Here is a 21,005-nt window from a genome sequence, read left to right on the forward strand (position 1 = left end):
TTTTCCTCTCTTTCTTTGCCACATTTTCTGTTTCCACAGTTAAGTCACAGCCAGGCATTAGCCTGCTTACAAACAGTCTCGTCTTGTTAGTGCAACAAAACGTTGTAACTCTGTTTGAGACGACATAGATATCTTACTGTACACATCTTTAGTCAACTGAAAGACCGTTTCCATCTTCTTCGCTTCGCGTCTACCAGTTTCCCCGTCACGACCGTCCCTCCGTATTGCATTACCAAGATATATAAGTTGATTAACTATTGTAATTCATCTGTAATCTGTGTACATGATATCTGGTGCAAATTTTGTATTGTCATATATTCTGTGTTTTGCGTAAGGCGTGCTTGTTCCACCGCTCTTTTGAAAAAGCTGATTTTTCTTACTGGCATTGGTGTATTTCCAGACAGTATTCAAGATAGCACAAAGGGCAGCATCGGTCGTAAGCTTTTAATCTGTTTATTAGAGATCGTTTTCATTTAATGTGTAGCCATCATTAGTGCAGTTATTCCCAAGTCATGACGATTCATCATTACTTGATATAATTGCGCTGAGGTTAGCTACACAGTAGTGGAAATGAATCCACAATAAAGACATTAAAAATTTACGACCGACGTCACCTCCGTCCTATCTTGGATCTCATTAACGCGATCGTGGAGTACACAGTTCCTGATGGAGAAAACCTTAATCCAGATAGTAATGCAAGATCGTCGGCTCGAGCCAAACACTGAATTCTGTGAGTCTTGTTTTTATAGCCTAACTGCTTTTGACCATTTGCTCCATACTTTGTTATTTCTTCTTCCCATTCTCCGATCATCTTTGCAAGGATACGGATGAACCTAATAGAGTCTAGACCATCTCCTTGTCGAGTACCTAAACAACCCGCAAAGCTTCAGATATCTCTCCTATCAATTTAATTCGTCTTCTTTTAATACTGAGACAAGATAAGTTACGTTTGGTCATGGCAAAACCACATTTCCAAATTAAAGCAAGGAGCATTGTGTTTGGTCAAGGCAGAATTTCCATGTTATATTAGGTTGGTGCATAAGTGCGTAGCATTGGTATTCCGGTTGCTAAGGGTTTATTTATCGATTGTCATTTTTTATTTGTAGTTTACTGTTTCTATTTGAGTATACATATTATCACTCCGTTATTTGGAGATAGTAAGTGGAGATGAGAACGCTAGAAAACTGAGTGCCAAGTGGAGAAATCGGAACATTTCCGAGAGATTCTTCTGCTTGAGTTCAGCAGAGGGGTGACAGCGGTGGAGGCACCCAGAAATATTTGCGCCGTGTGTGAGTGTAGTGCCATTGAACACAGCACGGCAAGAAAATGGTTTTCTCGTTTTGAGGAGTATCGTTTTGACATTAGTGACTCTCTACATGCTGGAAGATCGTTTAAACGCATTAATTCACAATGATTCAAGTCGGTGGACTCGAAAACTGGCACATGTGATGAACTGTGATCACTCCACCTTCGTGGGACATTTACACGCAACGGGGAGGATTGAAAAATCGGGTGCATGGCTACCGCGTGCTCTACGCCGAAATCACAAAAATTAACGGGTGGTCATATGAGCATCTCTTCTTGCTCAACATGAAGTGACTCGTGAACACACCGACCATTCCTATCCTGTATCGCTAGCGGTGACGAGAAATGGCGTGTTTATGGCAACATCAGGAAAAGAAAGGAATGGTTGAGCCCCAACAAAGCAGCAACTCACAGTACTTCTGACGTTTATTGTCAATAACTAAGACATGTTTCAGGCTCAATCCAAGAACAACGACCAGGAATATCGCTTCAAGTGATGTTATTAGACAATAACGCCCACCCGCTAGACTGGTAAAAAATGCTGTACGTGATTTTGGTTGCGAAATCATTTCGCACCCACCTTATTCACCTGACCTATGCGTCCCCAGAGTTTCATCTTCTCCACTCTCTTTCGAACAATCTTCAAAAAGAGAAGCTGATTCCAGTATTAATTGAAACACAGATGTCAACAGAGTAATGTGTGTTTTTCGAAATATAACGATTTATACTATGAAATATTTCGAAAACAACCACTTTCGCTTTTTCCACATCGACTGTGCTTGGCACTCTGCTTGCTCGCGTTGGTGGCAGCTGCTTCGGAACGCGTGCGATGCGTGAACGGGGCCAGCGGCCGCCGCGCCGCGTCGCTCCGTCGGTCGCATCACCAGGGTTCTCCTAATGCAGCCCAACCTGATAGGAAAAGCGCCGCTGCGTCTCCTGGCAAGCACTCGGTTCATACAGTGGCGGCTGTCACGTCGGTTTCTCTTACGTGCTGGTGAGTCTTCCGGATTGTGTGGTAGTGGTCCGCCGAACCCTTTCGCTCCTAACGTTTCGCGCAGAGCTGTGTCGCACATCTTCAGATGTACTGACAACGGTGTCAATGAGACCTGTCACTGACTGGTTTTGATGAACCCTACGTATGCTGTAGAGGGACCTGTCCTCGGTATCCGGCTAGCGGCTTTTCATGCGACGTCTCCCACTTTCCGAGGGAATCGAAGATGTACGCCTACCTTTTATAAGAGTAACTTCAGCAGCATTTCGACCAGATGTCTAACGTTCGTGGCCATCACGCCGTCTGTTCATCCACTACGTATATTCCCGTGAGGGGAGACATTTTACATTCAATTCGCTCGTGTAGTTCGGATAATCTTAACTCCTTTTGAGCGTATTTACGCCGGTCTCCGACCACCGACCCTTCAGTGGGCAGGACTCGGCGGAACCACGAGGACGTCTGAAGGTGTCCTATGCAACTCTGATCGAAGTGTCGTCGACCACGACCGCACAGCCCGGAAGACTCGCCAGCAGCTGAACACTCGGACTCACCTTCCGGTTCATGGAGTAGAGCTTGACGGTGATGTCGCGCGCCACCAGCGTGCTGAGCACCGTCGCCAGGTACGTCTCCTTGACGAACAGGTACTCCAGCGCCGACCGCTGCCAGTACAGGTAGCGGCAGCTCGTCGCCGCGATGATCGACACCTGCCGCACAGGCAAACCACAAAACGTAGTTGTAACCACCACCTCAGAAAAATAACACTGTTACCCAGCAAAGCGAACTGAAGATTGGTTCAAATGGCTCTGAGCACTACGGGACTTAACATCTGTGGTCATCAGTCCCCTAGAACTTAAAACTACTTAAACCTAACTAACCTAAGGACATCACACACATCCATGCCCGAGGCAGGATTCGAACCTGCGACCGTAGTAGTCGCGCGGTTCCAGACTGAGCACCTGAACCGCTAGACCACCGCGGCCGGCCGAACTGAAGACCTGCCCAGGATGGCAGCACTGGCGTGTTTACGTTCCAGAAGCGGGAAGTAAAAGCGTGCACTCATAAGGCTGCCTTATGCTACAGTCTTACACAAAAATGCTGCGCACAGTGCAACAACTGAGCACAGACCGGAAGTTTTCTTTGAAGGAAGTCTTTGGACGATAAACCTTTGCCAGCATTTGTTCACGGTGTAATAGAGGGAGGTGACAAAGGTCGTGGGTTGGCTCCTAGTACCGCCTCAGATCTCCTTCTGCCCTGTGTAGTGCAACAGCTCGACGTGGCATGGACTCCACAAGCCCCTGGAAGACCCCTGCAGAGATATTGCTGCCTCTATAGCCGTCCATAACTGCGGAAGTGGATGTTGTGCACTAACTGACCTCTCTATTACGTCCCATAAGTGTTCGATGGGATTCGTGTCGGATGATGTGGGTCGCCAAATTATTAGCTCGAATTGTCCAGAATGTTCTTTAAACCAATCGCGAACAACTCTGGGCCAGTGAAATGTCATCGTTCTTTGGGAACATGAAGTGTGTCTGTGTGTGAAATCTTATGGGACTTAACTGCTAAGGTCATCAGTCTCTAAGCTTACACACTACTTAACCTAAATTATCCTAAGGACAAACACACACCCCCATGACCGTGGGAGAACTCGAACCTCCGCCGGGACCAGCCGCACAGTCCATGACTGCAGCGCCCTAGACCGCTCGGCTAATCCCGCGTGGCGAACACAGTGACTGTCTGCAAATGTTCTACGAGTAGTGGAACATCGCCATTTCCAGTCAATGGTTGGTTTAGCTGGACCAGAGGACCAAGTCCGTTCCATGTAAACAGAGTCACTACCAGCTTGCACAGTGAACTGTTGGCATCTTGGATCCACGGCTTCGTGGCATCTGCGCCACACTTGACCCTTACCGTCATCTATTACCAACTGAGATCGGGACTCATCTGACTGGCCCACGGTTCTCCAGTCGTCTAGGATCAAACAGATATGATCACGACCCCAGGAGAGGCGATGCAGGTGATTTCGTGCTGTTGGTAAAGGCACACAATTCGATCATCTCATTCATAATCCATTAACGCGAAATTTCGTCGCACTGCCCTACCTGATACGTTCGTCGTACGTCACTCATTCATTTCTGCGCTTATTTCAAGTAGTGTTACTTCTTTGTTAGCGCTGACTACGCAAACGCCGATGATCTCACTAGTTAAGGAGAGCCGGAACGATGAAAATGACAAAATCAACGTTTTCTCGTTTTTTATCATTATAAAATTACTGTAGTTTTCTGAATAAAACAAATCAAGTTTCACCCTTCTAAGTGAATTGTGTGTTTTTCATCGCTGCAAAGTTGACGCGCCGCCTAAACGGTTGTAGCGACTTGGTGTGTCACCTCTGGCGGCAACGCTCGCTGGCTGCAAGCAGGGTATCTTTGCGGAAATAGACAGTGTCTTGTTTTTCAACGTTCTATGGCTAATGTGCTCAGGTGTCACTTGTCACAGAGATAAACGCGATACCGTGTGTGTTGACTTGTGGAGTTTGCTTTGTGTTGTTTAGCAGTTCAATTTTGCGTATTTGACGAATTTTGCTCGTACCTGTAGCATTGAGCATATGAGGAGAGCACTATGGGCATTATTTTTTAATAATTCATCAGCAAATGAGCACGCACATGGACTGTGCCCCACAGGTGATACTCATGGTGTGAATACCAATCAGCAAAGGAATATACCCATAAAAACAGTTGCCAAATGCTGTAATTCATGTAATTAAGCCCATATTCAGAGATCTATCACAGCGAAGTTTATTGGAAAAGTATTTACAAGGGAAAACACAAAATTCAAATGAAGAGCATGCTGATAATCCATCATATGGGGCAGGAATGCATCAAAAAACTTTGGAAGCCATTTCCCGTAACTTTAAAATTTTCATCTTTGATGAACATTTTCTCAAAAACTGCTAACAGTATATCAATGAAATTTATACGCAACAGTGTTTACTTGTTTTCCTTCGTTTTTATAAAAATTGTAAAAAACATTGTGTAATTCAAGAGTTATAGAAGAAAAAGTGAAAAATTTTAGAGAAAAAAATAAGCATCTGTTCAAAAAATTGTAAAGCAAAAAACAATAAATATTTCTTAACATGGCACTATAACTTTGTAGAGAAATATTCAATGAACATGTAGTCCAAATTTCAGAGCAATATGTTTAATGGTTTTAGAAAAAATGTTCCTTCTATTTGCTAAAATTAACATGGAGGAGGTGGATCGTTGCCGCTCCCCTTAAGTGAAGGCCGTCGGCCACTGTGTTGTCCACGATGAGAAGTAATGCCTGAAATCTGGTATTCTCGGCGAACTCTTGACACGGTGGCTCTCGGACTACTGAATTCCCAAACGATTTCCGAAATGTAATGTCCCGTGCGTCTAACTCCGTATACCGTTCCCGTTTCAAAGTTTGTTAGTTCCCGTCAGCGACCATGATCACATTGGAAACCTTCTCACACGAATGACCTGAGTACAAGTGACAGCTTAATCAGTGCACCGCCGTTTTATACCTCTTGTACTTGTGTGATACTACCGCCACCTGTATACTGTACGTGCATATCGCTATGCCATGACTTTTCTCACCTCAGTGTAGTCTATGTGTGAATCCACGTTCCGTCTTAATACACCACAGGACACTTTATTTCTTATGTTTCATTTTTTCGTGAGTCTACTCTGCTTTGAACTAGAAAGCGGTCGTACCAGCTCACGTGACGAAATTAGTTTCTGCTGGTGCCTGCTCTACGTTTGGCTTTTCCAAGTAACACGTAATAACGACATATATTCACAAATGGTGAATACGGTACTACCACAGCTAGTTTGTGTCGGACATGGACTCGTACCCGGAGTTGCCTCTTTACGCGCGCGACCGTCTTAAGTGCTTCGGCTAATCGAGCACGCTTCACGGACACACCCACAGCCGATTTCCCACAGTGGTCACACAACTATGTGATTCCCTCACAGAGTGAGCATTATTTAGTTTTCTCGCCTGGCGGCCTCGGATTTGACATCAAATACATTAGTGCAGAGTCTTTATTTGACAGAGTGTAAAGTTCGATCCAATGTTCCTTAGGACTTGCACGTACGCATGACAGATGGAAAATGGTATTGAACTTTACAGACACTGCCAGATGCAGACACTGCACTAATGTAATACATAGGTGACTTTTCGTTTGAAACTTCGTGGCGGATCAAAGCTGTGTGCCACATCAGGACAGCCGGCCGGAGTGGCCGTGCGGTTCTACGCGCTACAGTCTGGAACCGAGCGACCGCTACGGTCGCAGGTTCGAATCCTGCCTCGGGCATGGATGTGTGTGATGTCCTTAGGTTAGTTAGGTTTAATTAGTTCTAAGTTCTAGGCGACTGATGACCTTAGAAGTTAAGTCGCATAGTGCTCAGAGCCATTTGAACCAACATTAGGACACGTACCCGATAACTTTGACCTTCACGGCTAAGCGCTCCGCGAACTGGCCTACCCGAGCACGACTCACGACCCATCTTCACAGCTTCAATTCCGCCAGTACATCATCTACTACCTTCCACAGTTCTCCTGCGTAACTTGCGACACCAGTACTGCTGAAAGAAAGGATACTGCGGTGACATGGCTTCGCCACAGGAGACGAGGTATTGGCGGAATAAAACTGTGACAAGAAGAAGTCAGGAGTCACACGCTGGTAGCTCAGTTGGTAGAACGTTTCCCTGCTAAAGGCAAAGGTCGCGGGTTACAATGCCACTCCGGGACGGAGTTTTAATCTGCCAGTCAGTTTATATTAGTCCACACGCCGCTGCAGAGTGAAAAGTCAGTCTGAAAACTTTTTGTTTGTTGGCACGTACATGTCTGCTTGCCCACGCACACATAATGAGATCACAAAAGTCATGGAATATCGATATGCACATATACAGACGGCGGTAGTATTACACAAGTACACAGGGTATAAAAGGTCGGTGCATTGGCGAAGCTGTCACTTGTACTCAGGTGAATCACCTACGAAGGTTTTCGAAGTGATTATGGCCGTACGACAAGAAAAAACAGGCTTTGAACACGGAATGGTAGTAGGAGACAGACGCATGTGATTTTCCGTTTCGGAATTCGTTACGGAATTCATTATTCCGAGAACCACCGTTTCAAGAGCGCGCCGATAACACCACGTTTCAGGCGTTACCTCCCACCACGGAGGACGTAGCAGCCGACGGCCTTCACTTAACGGCCGACACGAGTGGCCGAGCGGTTCTAGGCGCTTCAGTCTGGAAGCGCGCGACCGCTACGGTCGCAGGTTCGAATCGTGCCCCGGGAATGGATGTTTGTGGTGTCCTTAGGTTAGTTAGGTTTAACTAGTTCTAAGTTCTAGGGGACTGATGACCTCAGATGTTAAGTCCCATAGTGCTCAGAGACATTTCAATCATTTTTGAACCTTCACTAACTACCGAGAGCATCGGCGTTTGCGTAGTCTTGTTAGTGTTAACAAAAAATGCTCCAAATGGCTCTGAGCACTGTGGGACTTAACATCTGAGGTCATCAGTCCCCTAGAACGTAGAACTACTTAAACGTAACTAACCTAAAGACATCACACACATCCTTGCCCGACGCAGGATTCGAACCTGCGACCGTAGCGGTCGCGCGCTTCCAGGCTGAAGCGCCTAGAACCGCTCGGTCACAGCGGCCGGCCTAGTGTTAACAGACAAGCAACGCCGCGTGAAATAACCGCAGATACCAACGTGGGATGTACGATTAACGTATCGTGTAGGACAGTGCGGTGAAATTTCGCGGCAATATCGGGTGAACCTTACACGATTGGAAAACCGTAGCCTTTTCACGTGAATCCGGATTTCATCTGATAAGCGCTGATTGTAGGGTGATAGTGTGACGCAGATACCACAAAGCCACGGAGCTAAGTTGTCAATAAGGCAATGTCCATACTGGTGGTAGCTTCATAATGGTGTGGGCTGTGTTTACACGGAACAGACTGGGTCCTCTGGTCATGCTGAACCGATGACTGACAGAAAATGGTTATGTTCAGCTACTAGGAGACCATTTTCTGCCAAACTAAATTTTTATGAATGACAGCGCGCCATGTCACCGGCAACAATTGCTTGAGATTGGTTTGAAGAACATTATAGACCATCCGGGTAAATGATTAGGCCACCCAGACCGCCCCATCGAACATTTGTGGGACATAATGGACAGGTCAATTTTGTATACAAAATCCTGCAAGATCAACACTTTTTCAACATTATGGATGGTTGTAGACACAGCATGGCTCAGTATTTCTGCAGGGGACTTCCGATGACTTGTTGAGTCCCTGCCGCATCGAGTTGCTGCAACAGGTCCGACACCATATTACGAGGTATCTCACGACTTTAGTTTTGTAGAGCGCCGCAACAGGGCAAAAGAAAAGAAAAAACAGCGCAAGCCGATTGATCAAGTAGATTACCGAGCAGTTATCCGTTCTCTGCTTTTGAAGGGTAATAATACGTGCCAAGTTGGTGGAAGTACACGACAACAATGCACCATCCTATGACACAGTGGCGAAGTGGCGCGGAGTGTTTCAGCGTGTAAGTTTAACGTTAGCGATAGCCTGGCTAACGATCGAAAGAAGGATCTCATTTCCAGTGAGTGCGATATCGCCGATGTTCTACAAAAACTGTAATGGTACTGTACCAACAGCCGCTATTTCGATATTGTTTTATTAGGCAACCGTTTCGACGTACCAGTCACGTCACCCTCAGGCCTGTCGCATGAATAACACAAAGTACCATTCCTGGAAGTATAAGGCAAGGCACCAATATTCGTATCTGGTTCCGTAGATGTCCGAACATCAAGAGCATGTGTGCTACTCAAACATTTGACAGCAACTGTCAAACGAATGTTGTGCTGCGGCAGAATTGTCGAAACGTTTAACGATGAAATTAATTATGGTGGTAAAACGGCTGCGATGGATGGGAAGTTCGATTGATACATTGTTCAGTTGTCAGCACTTATGCATTATGATATCGAGGACGAGTTAATATTTTTTTTTAAGAATAAGTATCAAATGTGATTATTAATAAAGTGCAAACATATGCACGAGGGTGAGTCAAATGAAAACCTTAAATATTTTTTAAAATATTATTTACTGTGCAGAAGTGGTACAAAGCCGTATCACTTTTCAACATAATCTCCCCCACGCTCAATGCAAGTTCTCCAGGGCTTACAAATGCATACATTCCTTTAGAAAAAAATTCTTTTGGTAGTCAGCGCAACCATTCGTGCACCGTGTGGCGTACCTCTTCATCAGAACGGAACCTCTTTCGTCCCATTGCATCATTGTGTGGTCCAAACATATGGAAATCACTTGGGGCAAGTCTGGTGAGTATGGCGGATGAGGAAGACACTCAAAATGCAGGTCTGTGATTGTTGCATTTGTTGTACGGGTAATGTGGGGCTTTGCATTGTCATGTTGAAAAAGGACACCTGCTACAGCAATCCACGTCACTTTGATTTGATTGCCGGCCGCAGATGATCTTTTAGGAGATTTGTGTATGATGGACTCGTGACAGTAGTCCCTCTAGGCATGTAATGCTCCAAAATGACACCTTTTTCGTCCCAAAAGAGAGTCAGCATAACCTTCCCTGTTGATGGTTCTGGTTGAAACATCTTTGGTTTTGGTGATGAGGAAAGGCGCCATTCCTTGTTCACTCTCTTCGTTTCCGGTTGGTGGAACTGGAAGTGAACCCAGGTTCGTCCCCAGTAACGATTGTTGCAAGGAAGCCATCACCTTCTCGTTCAAAGCGCGGCAGAAGTTCTTCACAAGCATCAACACGTCATTCTCTCATTTCAGGAGTCAGCTGCCATGGCACCCATCTTGCAGACACTTTGTGAAACTGGAGCACATCATACACAATGTGGTGTGCTGACCCATGACTAATCTGTAAACATGCTGCAATGTTATTCAGTGTCACTCGGCGGTTTTCCTTCAGTATAGCTTCAACTGCTGCAATGTTCTGTGGTGTCACAAGTCGTTGTGCCTGACCTGGACGAGGAGCATCTTCCACTGAAGTCACACCATTTGCGAACTTCCTACTCCATTCATAGACTTACTGCTGTGACAGACATGCATCACCGTACTGAACCTTCATTCGTCGATTAATTTCAGTAGGTTTAACAGCTTCACTAGGCAAAACCCGAATCACAGAACGATGTTCTTCCCTGGTGTAAGTCGCAAGTGGGGCGGCCATCTTTATACTGATACTGCGACGGTATGTGTGCATCTGCACTATGCTGTCACCTACAGGCCATTCTGCACGCTGTTTGTAGCACGCTTACCAGCTTACAGGATAACGGCGTGAAATTTCGATTTGTTAGTACAAATTTAAGGTTTTCATTTGACTCACCCTCGTACATCGTATTAATGTTAGGATAGAGAGAATAACAACCGACAGTTAGGCACAAAAGAAGTTCTCTGAAGAGGCTGGTGCTCTGGAGAAAGTTCGATTGTGTGTTAGCAATAATCTGGACGGATTGTTGCCAAGGTTTTCATTGTACTGGCGTTCCGTGTAGGAAATATAATGGTCGCAACACGTATAAGTTTGTAACATACAGTAAGCCGCTGGCGTGCTAAATCAGTGTCTGTTGATGATGTTACTGAGTGGACTAGTATTGAGAAAAAAGTATGAAGCTAAGAATATTGCATTTTAGACTAATCTATTTAATGTTGGTGTATTGGTAACTGGGTCAGAACCTAACGCTGATGATGATAACATCACATGTTTTCATTGCTTGCTTTGTCTCTTTATCATGGAGTCTTAGTGATACAGCTAGCACTCGACAGATGATTAGAAGGATAAAGAGCTCATGTGGATTGGCCTGACACAGCTGCAACATTTCCGCCGCTGCCCCGCTTCGTTGAGCCGTACGAATGGCGCGAAACCCAGCGAGAGGCGAGGCCTATCGTGTTCGAAATGTCATGAATGTACCGAGCCTCGTGTTTTCCACGGTCCCCTCGAGTGTAACACTGCGGTCTTGTAACATCACTGTCTCCACGTCTCTTCTGATTCCAGCGCCTCCCTCGTCAGAGGTTGTTGGGGGGGGGGGGGGGGGGTGTTATGTCAGAGGTTGTCTGTCACTCCATTCTCCGACGTTCCGGTTTGTTTTACCGCAATTGAAGAAACTGCGCCAGCTAACCACCGTGTAACATCATGGTGCATTGTTGGCGTAGCAAGACGCCAGTTCAGCATGCATTGCAGCAGCGTTGCTCCCAGTTAAAGGAGGAAAAGAAACTACCGCACGATGCTCCACTTTCCCAATGGGCTGTGCCGTTTCCTTTTCGCCTACGCTATCGACGTGACACGGAGTTGTGGTGCGGGGATTTCTATGTGTACCGGGACTGCACACCTGTGCCGACAAATAGCCAAAACATTAGTTACCGAACTCTACGTTTCCTGTGGGATAATGAAAACTTTATGAGTACCCTCGAAAATCATTTACAGAACCTTACAACTCGAACTGTTGGTTGAAAAAACTGATTGGCTTGTAATCGGAGACTTACTGTACGTGCTGCGTCTGCGGAAACTGACCTTGAACTTCTCGTCGGTGGTGGCCCGACTGGACTCAAATTCCGGCGAGTCGAGGAACTCGCACGGCATGATGGGATGCAGGAACTGGTGGTCCCACATGACGTTCACCTGCAACACGTGGGGGCAGCCGTCAGGGCAGGCCGAAGCCGGCCACCTGTCTCTCAGAACGCCTGGGTCTCCACCAGTACAAGTCTGGGAGAGATCGCCAACGCCTGGCGTGTACCGCGCGGGTCTTTCCTGGACACTTTGCTGTGTCTGCCTTGCCTTAAAGATCTTCCACCCAAGATTCACACGGTAGAAATGTTTTCCTTTTTGCAGTTTTCACAAGCTGAGGAATAAAAAAATAGTGCCCCCTTTGCTGAAAATACAGTTAGTACAACATTTGATAATAATAACGAATTGTTCAAGACAATCGCATCTCTTTAACTCTGGGCAAGACTCGTGACATACAATTAAGCATTTCTCATGGAACAACAGGAGCTGGACTCTAATTTCTACAAACAATGAAATTCGAGAAATAGATAGTTTTCAGCTTGTGGTAGACGAATACATCGCAACAAATACTTAATGTATTCCATGCCATTTGCATTTTTGATGACTCCATTTAAAAAAGGGTAAACTACTTAATCAATATTCATATTTTAAAAGTATGCGTACAATTTCCGTGCGCTAAAACTAAGAAACGAGTCCTGATACGATCAAGGGAGTTACATGGTGTGGTAGTCCTCTATCCTCCATCCATGAAGAAGGTTCCCGTCTTGACCTAAAGGACGCCCTTTTGAATGTACAAGGGCTAGGAAGCTCCGCCCTCTAGAAATTTCTAGAACATTCTAGAGTATTCTAGAAGATTCCAGAACTTTAGAGACTATTTGAGAGCTTTCCACAACCTTCCAGAACGTCCCGGAATGTTCCACGATTATCCGGGATATCCTGGAATGTTCGGGAATAGTCTGGAACATTCGGGAAGTTTCCATAATGTCCTGTAACATCCCGGAACATCCCAGATCATTGTGGAACATTCCAGGACACGCTCGTATGTTGGGGAATGTTCTGGAACGTTGTGCATCATTCGAAGCCTTTTTGGTAAGTTTTGGAATTCGACGCTGGTGGGGCTACCTATTGGTAGTAGTCCGTAAAGCAAGAACCGTCATGGATCCGAACGTCAGTTTCCTATCAGCGACGAAGGGAGGAACCGAAAAAATAGTGCAGTGAGTGAATGGAAAGAAACTGTGAAGTGTGAGTAGTCAAAGTGATACAGTTACAGAATATAAATCGAACATAAAACGTGAAAGTGTCTGTTCTTAATGTATTTGTTAATAAAAAATTGATTTGATTTATATTTTAGACAATTCATAAACATTAAAGAGGAGGAGATCTTGTTAGTTCCGAAGCAAAACGGCGAAAACAAAAACAACAGCGAAATAACGAAACATTCGAAGAGCACCAAGCACGTTTAAGTTGCCAACGAACGACAATGAGCACCGTGAGAAGCAGAGAAACCGAAGAACATAAAATGTGAAAGTGTGTATAGTGTTCTTAATGTATTTGTTAATAAAAAATTGATTTGATTTATATTTTAGACAATGCATAAACATAAAAGAGGAGTCACTTAGATCCACACTAACAGAGATGAAATGGATTATGTTGTCTCCATCCATGGACAAATCGATCACAACACGGGATCAATCAAGAATTGCGACGCAGTCTTATAATCTAAGACTGCGAACTGAAGGCAGCCATGAAAATATCACCCTACGAGAAGCGCGGCCGAGGAAAAGTAAACAGTACAACATAACAAACGAAACATTCCACTACGACCCAACGAAAGAATATAACAGACACAAACATTTCGTCATCTTAAAAATGGACATCTGCCAATTTTGCAACGTGAAAAAATCCAGTAGAAAAACATCAGGATTCTGTAGCATGAATCGAAAAATTCATTTACCACCATTGGAGGCACCTACGCAGGAATTTTTATGTGATGGGGGAAACTCCAGAATCAAAACACTTTCGTCAAAATATAAAAATGTACAACGTCTGCTTCCAAATGACTTCTTTCGGTGTCACTTAGATCCACACTGAGATGAAATCGAAACTTCCTGGCAGATTAAAACTGTGTGCCCGACCGAGACTCGAACTCTGGACCTTTGCCTTTCGCGGACAAGTGCTCTACCATCTGAGCTACCGAAGCACGACTCACGCCCGGTACTCACAGCTTTACTTCTGCCAGTATCGAGTCTCGGTCGGGCGCACAGTTTTAATCTGCCAGGAAGTTTCATATCAGCGCACACTCCGCTGCAGAGTGAAAATCTCATTCTAGAGATGAAATCGATTATGTTTTCTCCATCCATGGACAAATCCATCACAACACGGGATCATCGCTACCACAACCAACGAAAACCAATAAATTCCTGCAAGTATATTTTATCGGAAATGAAGAAACAGTTATTGATCTACGATGCACAAATGTCAGTGAATTCAGACGAGAAATAGCCAAAGATGTACAGAGGATCTTACACAAATGCGATAAACTGATTCACATATTTAAAACTAAATTAGACCGAATAATTTCTGATGACTATAGAGTTATAATTCGAGCCGACCAAAGACCACTTGGTGAATACGAACGTCCATTTAATGCACCTCAGATAGATGAAGTCGCTGTCGTAACTGTGGACAATGAAAACACAAGCGGTGACATAATTGTACAACGAAGAGGGGAAGGACTACAACGCATTGCAGAGGCACACCGTTCAAATGATGCCCTTCAATAGCCTTAACATTTCTGTGCGGAGAGGACGGCTATCATTTAACGTGAAACAAATCCAACCTGCAACAGGCGTAGAAACAAACAAAAAAGTCACTGCCAAGGAGTTACCGCTTAATGATCATAGATAATGAAACATACAACCACATTCTCAACACTCGCCGTTAATTCCAACAATTCCTGGTAGACATGTATTCGAAAACAGAAGCGGAATGGGTATTTTACTTAAGACTCAATTAGAAGAAATTATGCACGGAAGAATACATCCACCTTCGTCACCCAATCATAATTGACGTTAATTGACGACATTGGAAGGATGATAATCTTACCCCCATCATTCAGAAGAAGTCCGAGACACATACACGAATACACTCAAGATGCCATGACCTACATAAGAAAATATGGATGACCTGACCTCTTCATAACATTCACATGCAACTCGTCGTGGCTAGAAATCAAAGGTACGGACAAGCCCCCATGTATCGACACGACATAATAGTCCGAGTTTTCCAATAAAAACAAATGAGATTTATTGGAATCATCACAAAATACCTCATCTTTGAAACTGTTAGATACTGGATGTACACCATAGAGAGCAAAGTCCGCCCCCGGTAGCTGAATGGTCTCCGGCACGGTAGCTCAGCGTGTTCTGTAATAAAAAAAAACAACAGTTAATCGATCAACAACGAACTGAAACGGGTGTCTTACGACTTCCGCCCCGAGCAGATTCAACGAACAAAATGAGATTAAAAAAAAAAAAAAAAAAAGTGGTCGGCGCGACAGACTGTCAATCCTAAGGGGCCCGGGTTCGATTACCCGCTGGGTCGGAGATTTTCTCCGTTCAGGGACTGGGTGTGCCCGCATCTCGTGGTCGTGCGGTAGCGTTCTCGCTTCCCACGCCCGGGTTCCCGGGTTCGATTCCCGGCGGGGTCAGGGATTTTCTCTGCCTCGTGATGGCTGGGTGTTGTGTGCTGTCCTTAGGTTAGTTAGGTTTAACTAGTTCTAAGTTCTAGGGGACTTATGACCACAGCAGTTGAGTCCCATAGTGCTCAGAGCCATTTGAACCATTTTTGGACTGGGTGTTGTGTTGTCCTAATCATCATCCTTTCATCCCGATCGACGTGCAAGTCGCCGAAGCGGCGTCAAATCGAAAGACTTGCACCAGGCGAGGCGGTCTACCCGACGGGAGGCCCTCGTCACACGACATTTTTTTTTATAGAAAGCGAAAACGAGGATTGCCTCATTCACACAATCTCATATGGCTATACGGGAAAATTAATTCCACGCATATCGACGAAATCTTTCAAGCTGAATTGCGCGATCCACAAGAAGATCCGGAACTGTGACATAGTACTTCAAATGGTTCAAATGGCTCTGAGCACTATGGGACTTAACAGCTATGGTCATCAGTCCCCTAGAACTTAGAACTACTTAAACCTAACTAACCCAAGGACATCACACAACACCCAGCCATCACGAGGCAGAGAAAATCCCTGACCCCGCCGGGAATCGAACCCGGGAACCCGTGCGTGGGAAGCGAGAACGCTACCGCACGACCACGAGATGCGGGCATGACATAGTACTGAAACACATGATTCACAAACCACGAGGGCCATCAAACACCAATTCGCCATGTATGAATGATGCAAAGTGTACAAAGAAATACCCAAAACCTTCATCAGGTTACCCTCCTTTCAGAGGCTGTTCCACGCAGCGACTGTTATTCACTTGTAAATAATAGATTTCAGGTATCAGTCGTCCTTTTCAAATTTTATATTGGGCTGAAATCTAGATCTGCCAAAAAAATTTCAAAAGGATGACTGATAGCTGAAATCTATTATTTACATACCCAAAACCATACTTGGACGACGCACAAATGGCTATCCAAAATACAGAAGACGATCGCCCATAAACAGTTGCTTCACAGCAAAAATAGGACTGCGAGGCAGCGACGAACTGGAAATAGACAATGAGTGGGTAGTACCATACAACACATTACTTTGCAAAATGCATAGAATAATGCAGTTCTGTGAAATTCATCAAATGTTTCTGGAAGTACGCAAATAAAGACAGTGGCAGTATTTCAAATAGCCAAAGACAGCAAAAAACAAAACAGAAATGACGAGATCCTCATGTACCAAATGATAAGATACATCAACAGTAACAAAGCAGCATGACGGATTTTCAGTTTTCCCATACACGAATGCGAATCAACTGTACAGCATCTAGCAGTACATTTAGAGAATGGACAGTTTAGTTAATAGAAGACACTGCCAGAAAAATTCCAAACGAACAACCTCAGAACACAACATTAACAATTTGTTACCAACTGTTCGAAACGGATCGAAACGTGAAAACATTAATATATGTCGACGTCCGTGCCTATTATACATGGAACACAACAAGTAAAAATCTTTCAACGATGAAAATAAGGCATTCCAGTAGGAGATATCCAGGAATCATGAAAACTGGCGCACTAGGCCGAGTATATACCGAACAACGCCGAATGTGTCTATCTCCGAATGTTGCTACACGAAATACGGTGACCAACAAATTTCACAGACCTCAAGACTGTTGACAATTACCTATGTCAGACGTACAGATTAGCATGCCAATGCTTAGGGCTACTGGAAAACGACAACCACTGGGAATTAACAATACAAGAAGCCTTACTCAAAACCTCAGAGATTTATTCGCCATAATTCTAACAACATGTAAACCATCGAATCCTGAAATGACCATCGAATGCTACGACGACATCTTGAATGAAATACTTATTCGCCTAGAAAATAAATGTTTAGCAATAAACAACCAGATGTTAGTACAACTTGGGAGGCAAGCACCACGAAACGGTGCTATCAGAGTCCAAAACATCTAAATTACAAAGGAAAAAAGCGACGTCATCAACGAACTACTCCAATACATTTCTCACAACAATCCACTCCTCAATATCAATCAAAAGGAAATTTACAACGTTATCATGGGTCGGATCGACAACAACACAGGCAGAATTATTTCCTTGCAAGCATCAGGCAGCACCGGGAAAACGTTTCTAATGAATCTGTTGCTGCCGGAAATACGTGCTAAACAACACATCTCACTTGCACTGGCATCATTCCGCACTGCAGCCACAATTATAGGAGGAGGACGAACTGCCCACTCCGCCCTACAACTACCATCCATTACAGCCGAACATCTCCCGGTATGCAAAATCTTAAGAGCATCTGGACTTCTAAGGCAAGCTAAAATTATCTTCTGGAACGAATGCACAATGGCACATAAAAAATTAGTCGAAGCCATAGACAGAACATTACGAGACCTGAGAGGAAGCTCTGAGTGATGGAAGGAGCTCCACTCACCCTCTCAGGAGATTTTCGATAAACACTTCCCAGTCATCCCCAAGTCAACACCAGCAGACGAGATCAATGCACGCTTTAAAAAGGCACACCTCTGGCCAGACATACAAATACTGCCACTAACAAAAAATGTGAGGGTTGAATTTTAGAAAGACGAAACAACACATTTTGCTCAACAACTTTTACAAAGCACATATCCTACAGACCATACGACCGGCCTCAAAAATTCAACAGTGATTTCTGCAACATAGCAACTGCTGATAACGAACGCATCGAACAAATTCATCCAAACATTGTTCACAACTATATCAATCCGGACTGGCTATTTGAAAAGGCAATTTTGATAATTAAAAATAACATTGTCGACGATTTCAACTTCGACATTCAAAAGAAAATTCCCGGTTAAGAGAGAATATAGAAATCGATCGACACGATGGTAAACGTTGATGTGTGAACTTCCCTACAGAAGTTCTAAAGTACCAGGACTGCCATTACACTACCTTCGGGTAAAATTGGATCTCTGATCATACTACTCAGAAATCTCAATTCACCAAAACTATGTAATGAAACAAGGATGAGCGTCAAACAGCTATCGAATAACATCATCGAAGCCGAACTTACGACTGGAAAGTACAAAGGACACACTCTATTTATCCTCAGAATACCACTCATCTATACTGAACTGCCAATCCAATTTAAAAGTCTACAATTTCCAGTCTAATTAGCCAACCGTTTTACAACTATCAAAGCTCAAGGACAAACTAAAATATTGCGATATCAACCTCTCAAGGTCAACTACACGTAGCTTGCTCTCGAGTACGAAATTCGAAAAATTTGTACATATGTACCCTAGATATCAAAATGAAAAATGTTGTTTATAAACAAGTATTGTAAATATTTAGAATACGTTTTCAACAATTTTTTTACCTCTTATATTTTAAAAAGTATTTTAAATAGTTAGAATATGTTTTCAATAAAAATTTCTTATCTCTTACACTTTAAAGTTTATCCTTTTTACTCCAACTATCACACTGCCTCATATCAACTCCCTGAACGAAGCCGAGTACTCTAGCTAGTTCGAAATATTCTATTTAATAATGAGCTACTGAAACAATGTCTTTCTTTGAAAGGGGATAGACGGTAGGATGTTACAACTGGGCTGCTGTTTGCGAACTGGAGAAGAAGCATCTTATGACTTATGTATGTCGTTAGTACTACACTCTCTTTAAAAAGATTCATAATACATGTACCTTCTGTGGAGTCACCGCCAGACACCACACTTGCTACGTGGTAGACTTTAAATCGGCAGCGGTCCGTTAGTATACGTCGGACACGCGTGTGCCACTATCAGTGATTGCAGACCGAGCGCCGCCACACGGCAGGTCTAGTCTAGAGAGACTCTCTAGCACTCGCCCCAGTTGTACAGCCGACTTTGCTAGCGATGGGTCACTGTCTACATACGCTCTCATTTGCAGAGACGACAGTTTAGCATAGCCTTCAGCTACGTCATTTGCTACGACCTAGCAAGGCGCCATATTCAGTTAGTAATGATAGTATCTTCAAGAATGTATTCTGAACAGATAATATTGTGAATCACGTACCGTCAAGAGCGACGTTCATCATTAATGGATTAAAGTTAAGTATCAAACTAATTTCGTCCGCTTTCTGAATTCTCATTCCTTGTCATGTTCCAGACCTCACGTCAGTATAGTTCTGCCCTCCTCACGCCAGCCTGCGTGAGCTAAAACGCGTGCATTTCGGCCTCCACTCGTAAAACTGTGTTGGCTCTTCTGCTAAAACAAAACGTTCAATGCTCTTTCTCGTTATCAATGCTTCTTTTCTTCGAAACATATTGTTCGGGCCATGAGTACGATAATTTGATGCAGCTCTCTCTGCGAATCAATCCTGGCCAATCTCATTCATCTCTGAGTAACTACTGCCCTCTGTACTTTTTACCTCGCAAACCTCAATCCATTACCAAACAGAAGAGGCCTTGATACCTTAGCGGATACCCTTCTCTTAGGCAACTCGTGCAATAAATCCCTTTTTTTCAGTATGTCCTGAACAGTTACCTGATTTGTCTAATCTTACCATCCTCCTGTAGCGGCATATTCCAAAAGATTTTGTTCTCATCTTGTCTTAATTGCTTACCGCCGACGTTTTACTTTCGCACAAAACTACACTCCAGATAAATACCTTCAGAAAAGTTTTCTTAAGATTTAAATTTGTGATCGATTTTCACAAATTTCTCTTTTACAGAAATATTTTTCTTGAAGTGCCATATGCATTTTACATCCCTTCTACTTCGGCCATAAACAGTCATTTTGCTACCCAAATAGCAATACTATTCTATTATTTTTGGTGTTTCCTTTTCCAATCTTGTTCCCTCAGCATCATAGCAGAACTGTTCTATTATTTTTGGTGTCTCCTTTTCCAATTTAGTTCCCTTAGCATAATCTCGTTTAAGTCAAATATATATTCCATTACTGTTGTATTGTGTGAATGTGGTGAAATCCAGACAGTGGACCACCTACTGGTGTGTGAAGTGGTAGGATATAGTGGCGAACTGAAGGACATACATTACCTGCCTGACCTAGCCACAGATTGGCTCAAAACTATAAGTAGCATTGTGTAGTGTTGTAATTTCCTGGTGGATTGTAATGACACTGTAATACACTCCTGGAAATGGAAAAAAGAACACATTGACACCGGTGTGTCAGACCCACCATACTTGCTCCGGACACTGCGAGAGGGCTGTACAAGCAACGATCACACGCACGGCACAGCGGACACACCAGGAACCGCGGTGTTGGCCGTCGAATGGCGCTAGCTGCGCAGCATTTGTGCACCGCCGCCGTCAGTGTCAGCCAGTTTGCCGTGGCATACGGAGCTCCATCGCAGTCTTTAACACTGGTAGCATGCCGCGACAGCGTGGACGTGAACCGTATGTGCAGTTGACGGACTTTGAGCGAGGGCGTATAGTGGGCATGCGGGAGGCCGGG

At 44.2% G+C, this 21,005-nt stretch overlaps 1 protein-coding gene across 1 annotated transcript in view; it reads right to left on the bottom strand.

Moving 5' to 3' along the window:
- Nucleotides 1-21,005, bottom strand: part of LOC126203701 (popeye domain-containing protein 3-like) — a 282,280-nt gene that overhangs the window by 43,105 nt on the left and 218,170 nt on the right. Inside the window, exons 6-7 of the mRNA XM_049938071.1 lie at nt 11,878-11,985; nt 2,848-3,000 (exon numbers count right to left, since the gene is read on the bottom strand). Of these exons, the coding sequence (XP_049794028.1) occupies nt 2,848-3,000; nt 11,878-11,985 (261 nt within the window). The remainder of the gene's footprint in view (nt 1-2,847; nt 3,001-11,877; nt 11,986-21,005) is intronic.

Source organism: Schistocerca nitens, chromosome 9, assembly GCF_023898315.1.
Source record: "Schistocerca nitens isolate TAMUIC-IGC-003100 chromosome 9, iqSchNite1.1, whole genome shotgun sequence".
In the NCBI taxonomy this organism is placed as follows: Eukaryota; Metazoa; Arthropoda; class Insecta; order Orthoptera; family Acrididae; genus Schistocerca; species Schistocerca nitens.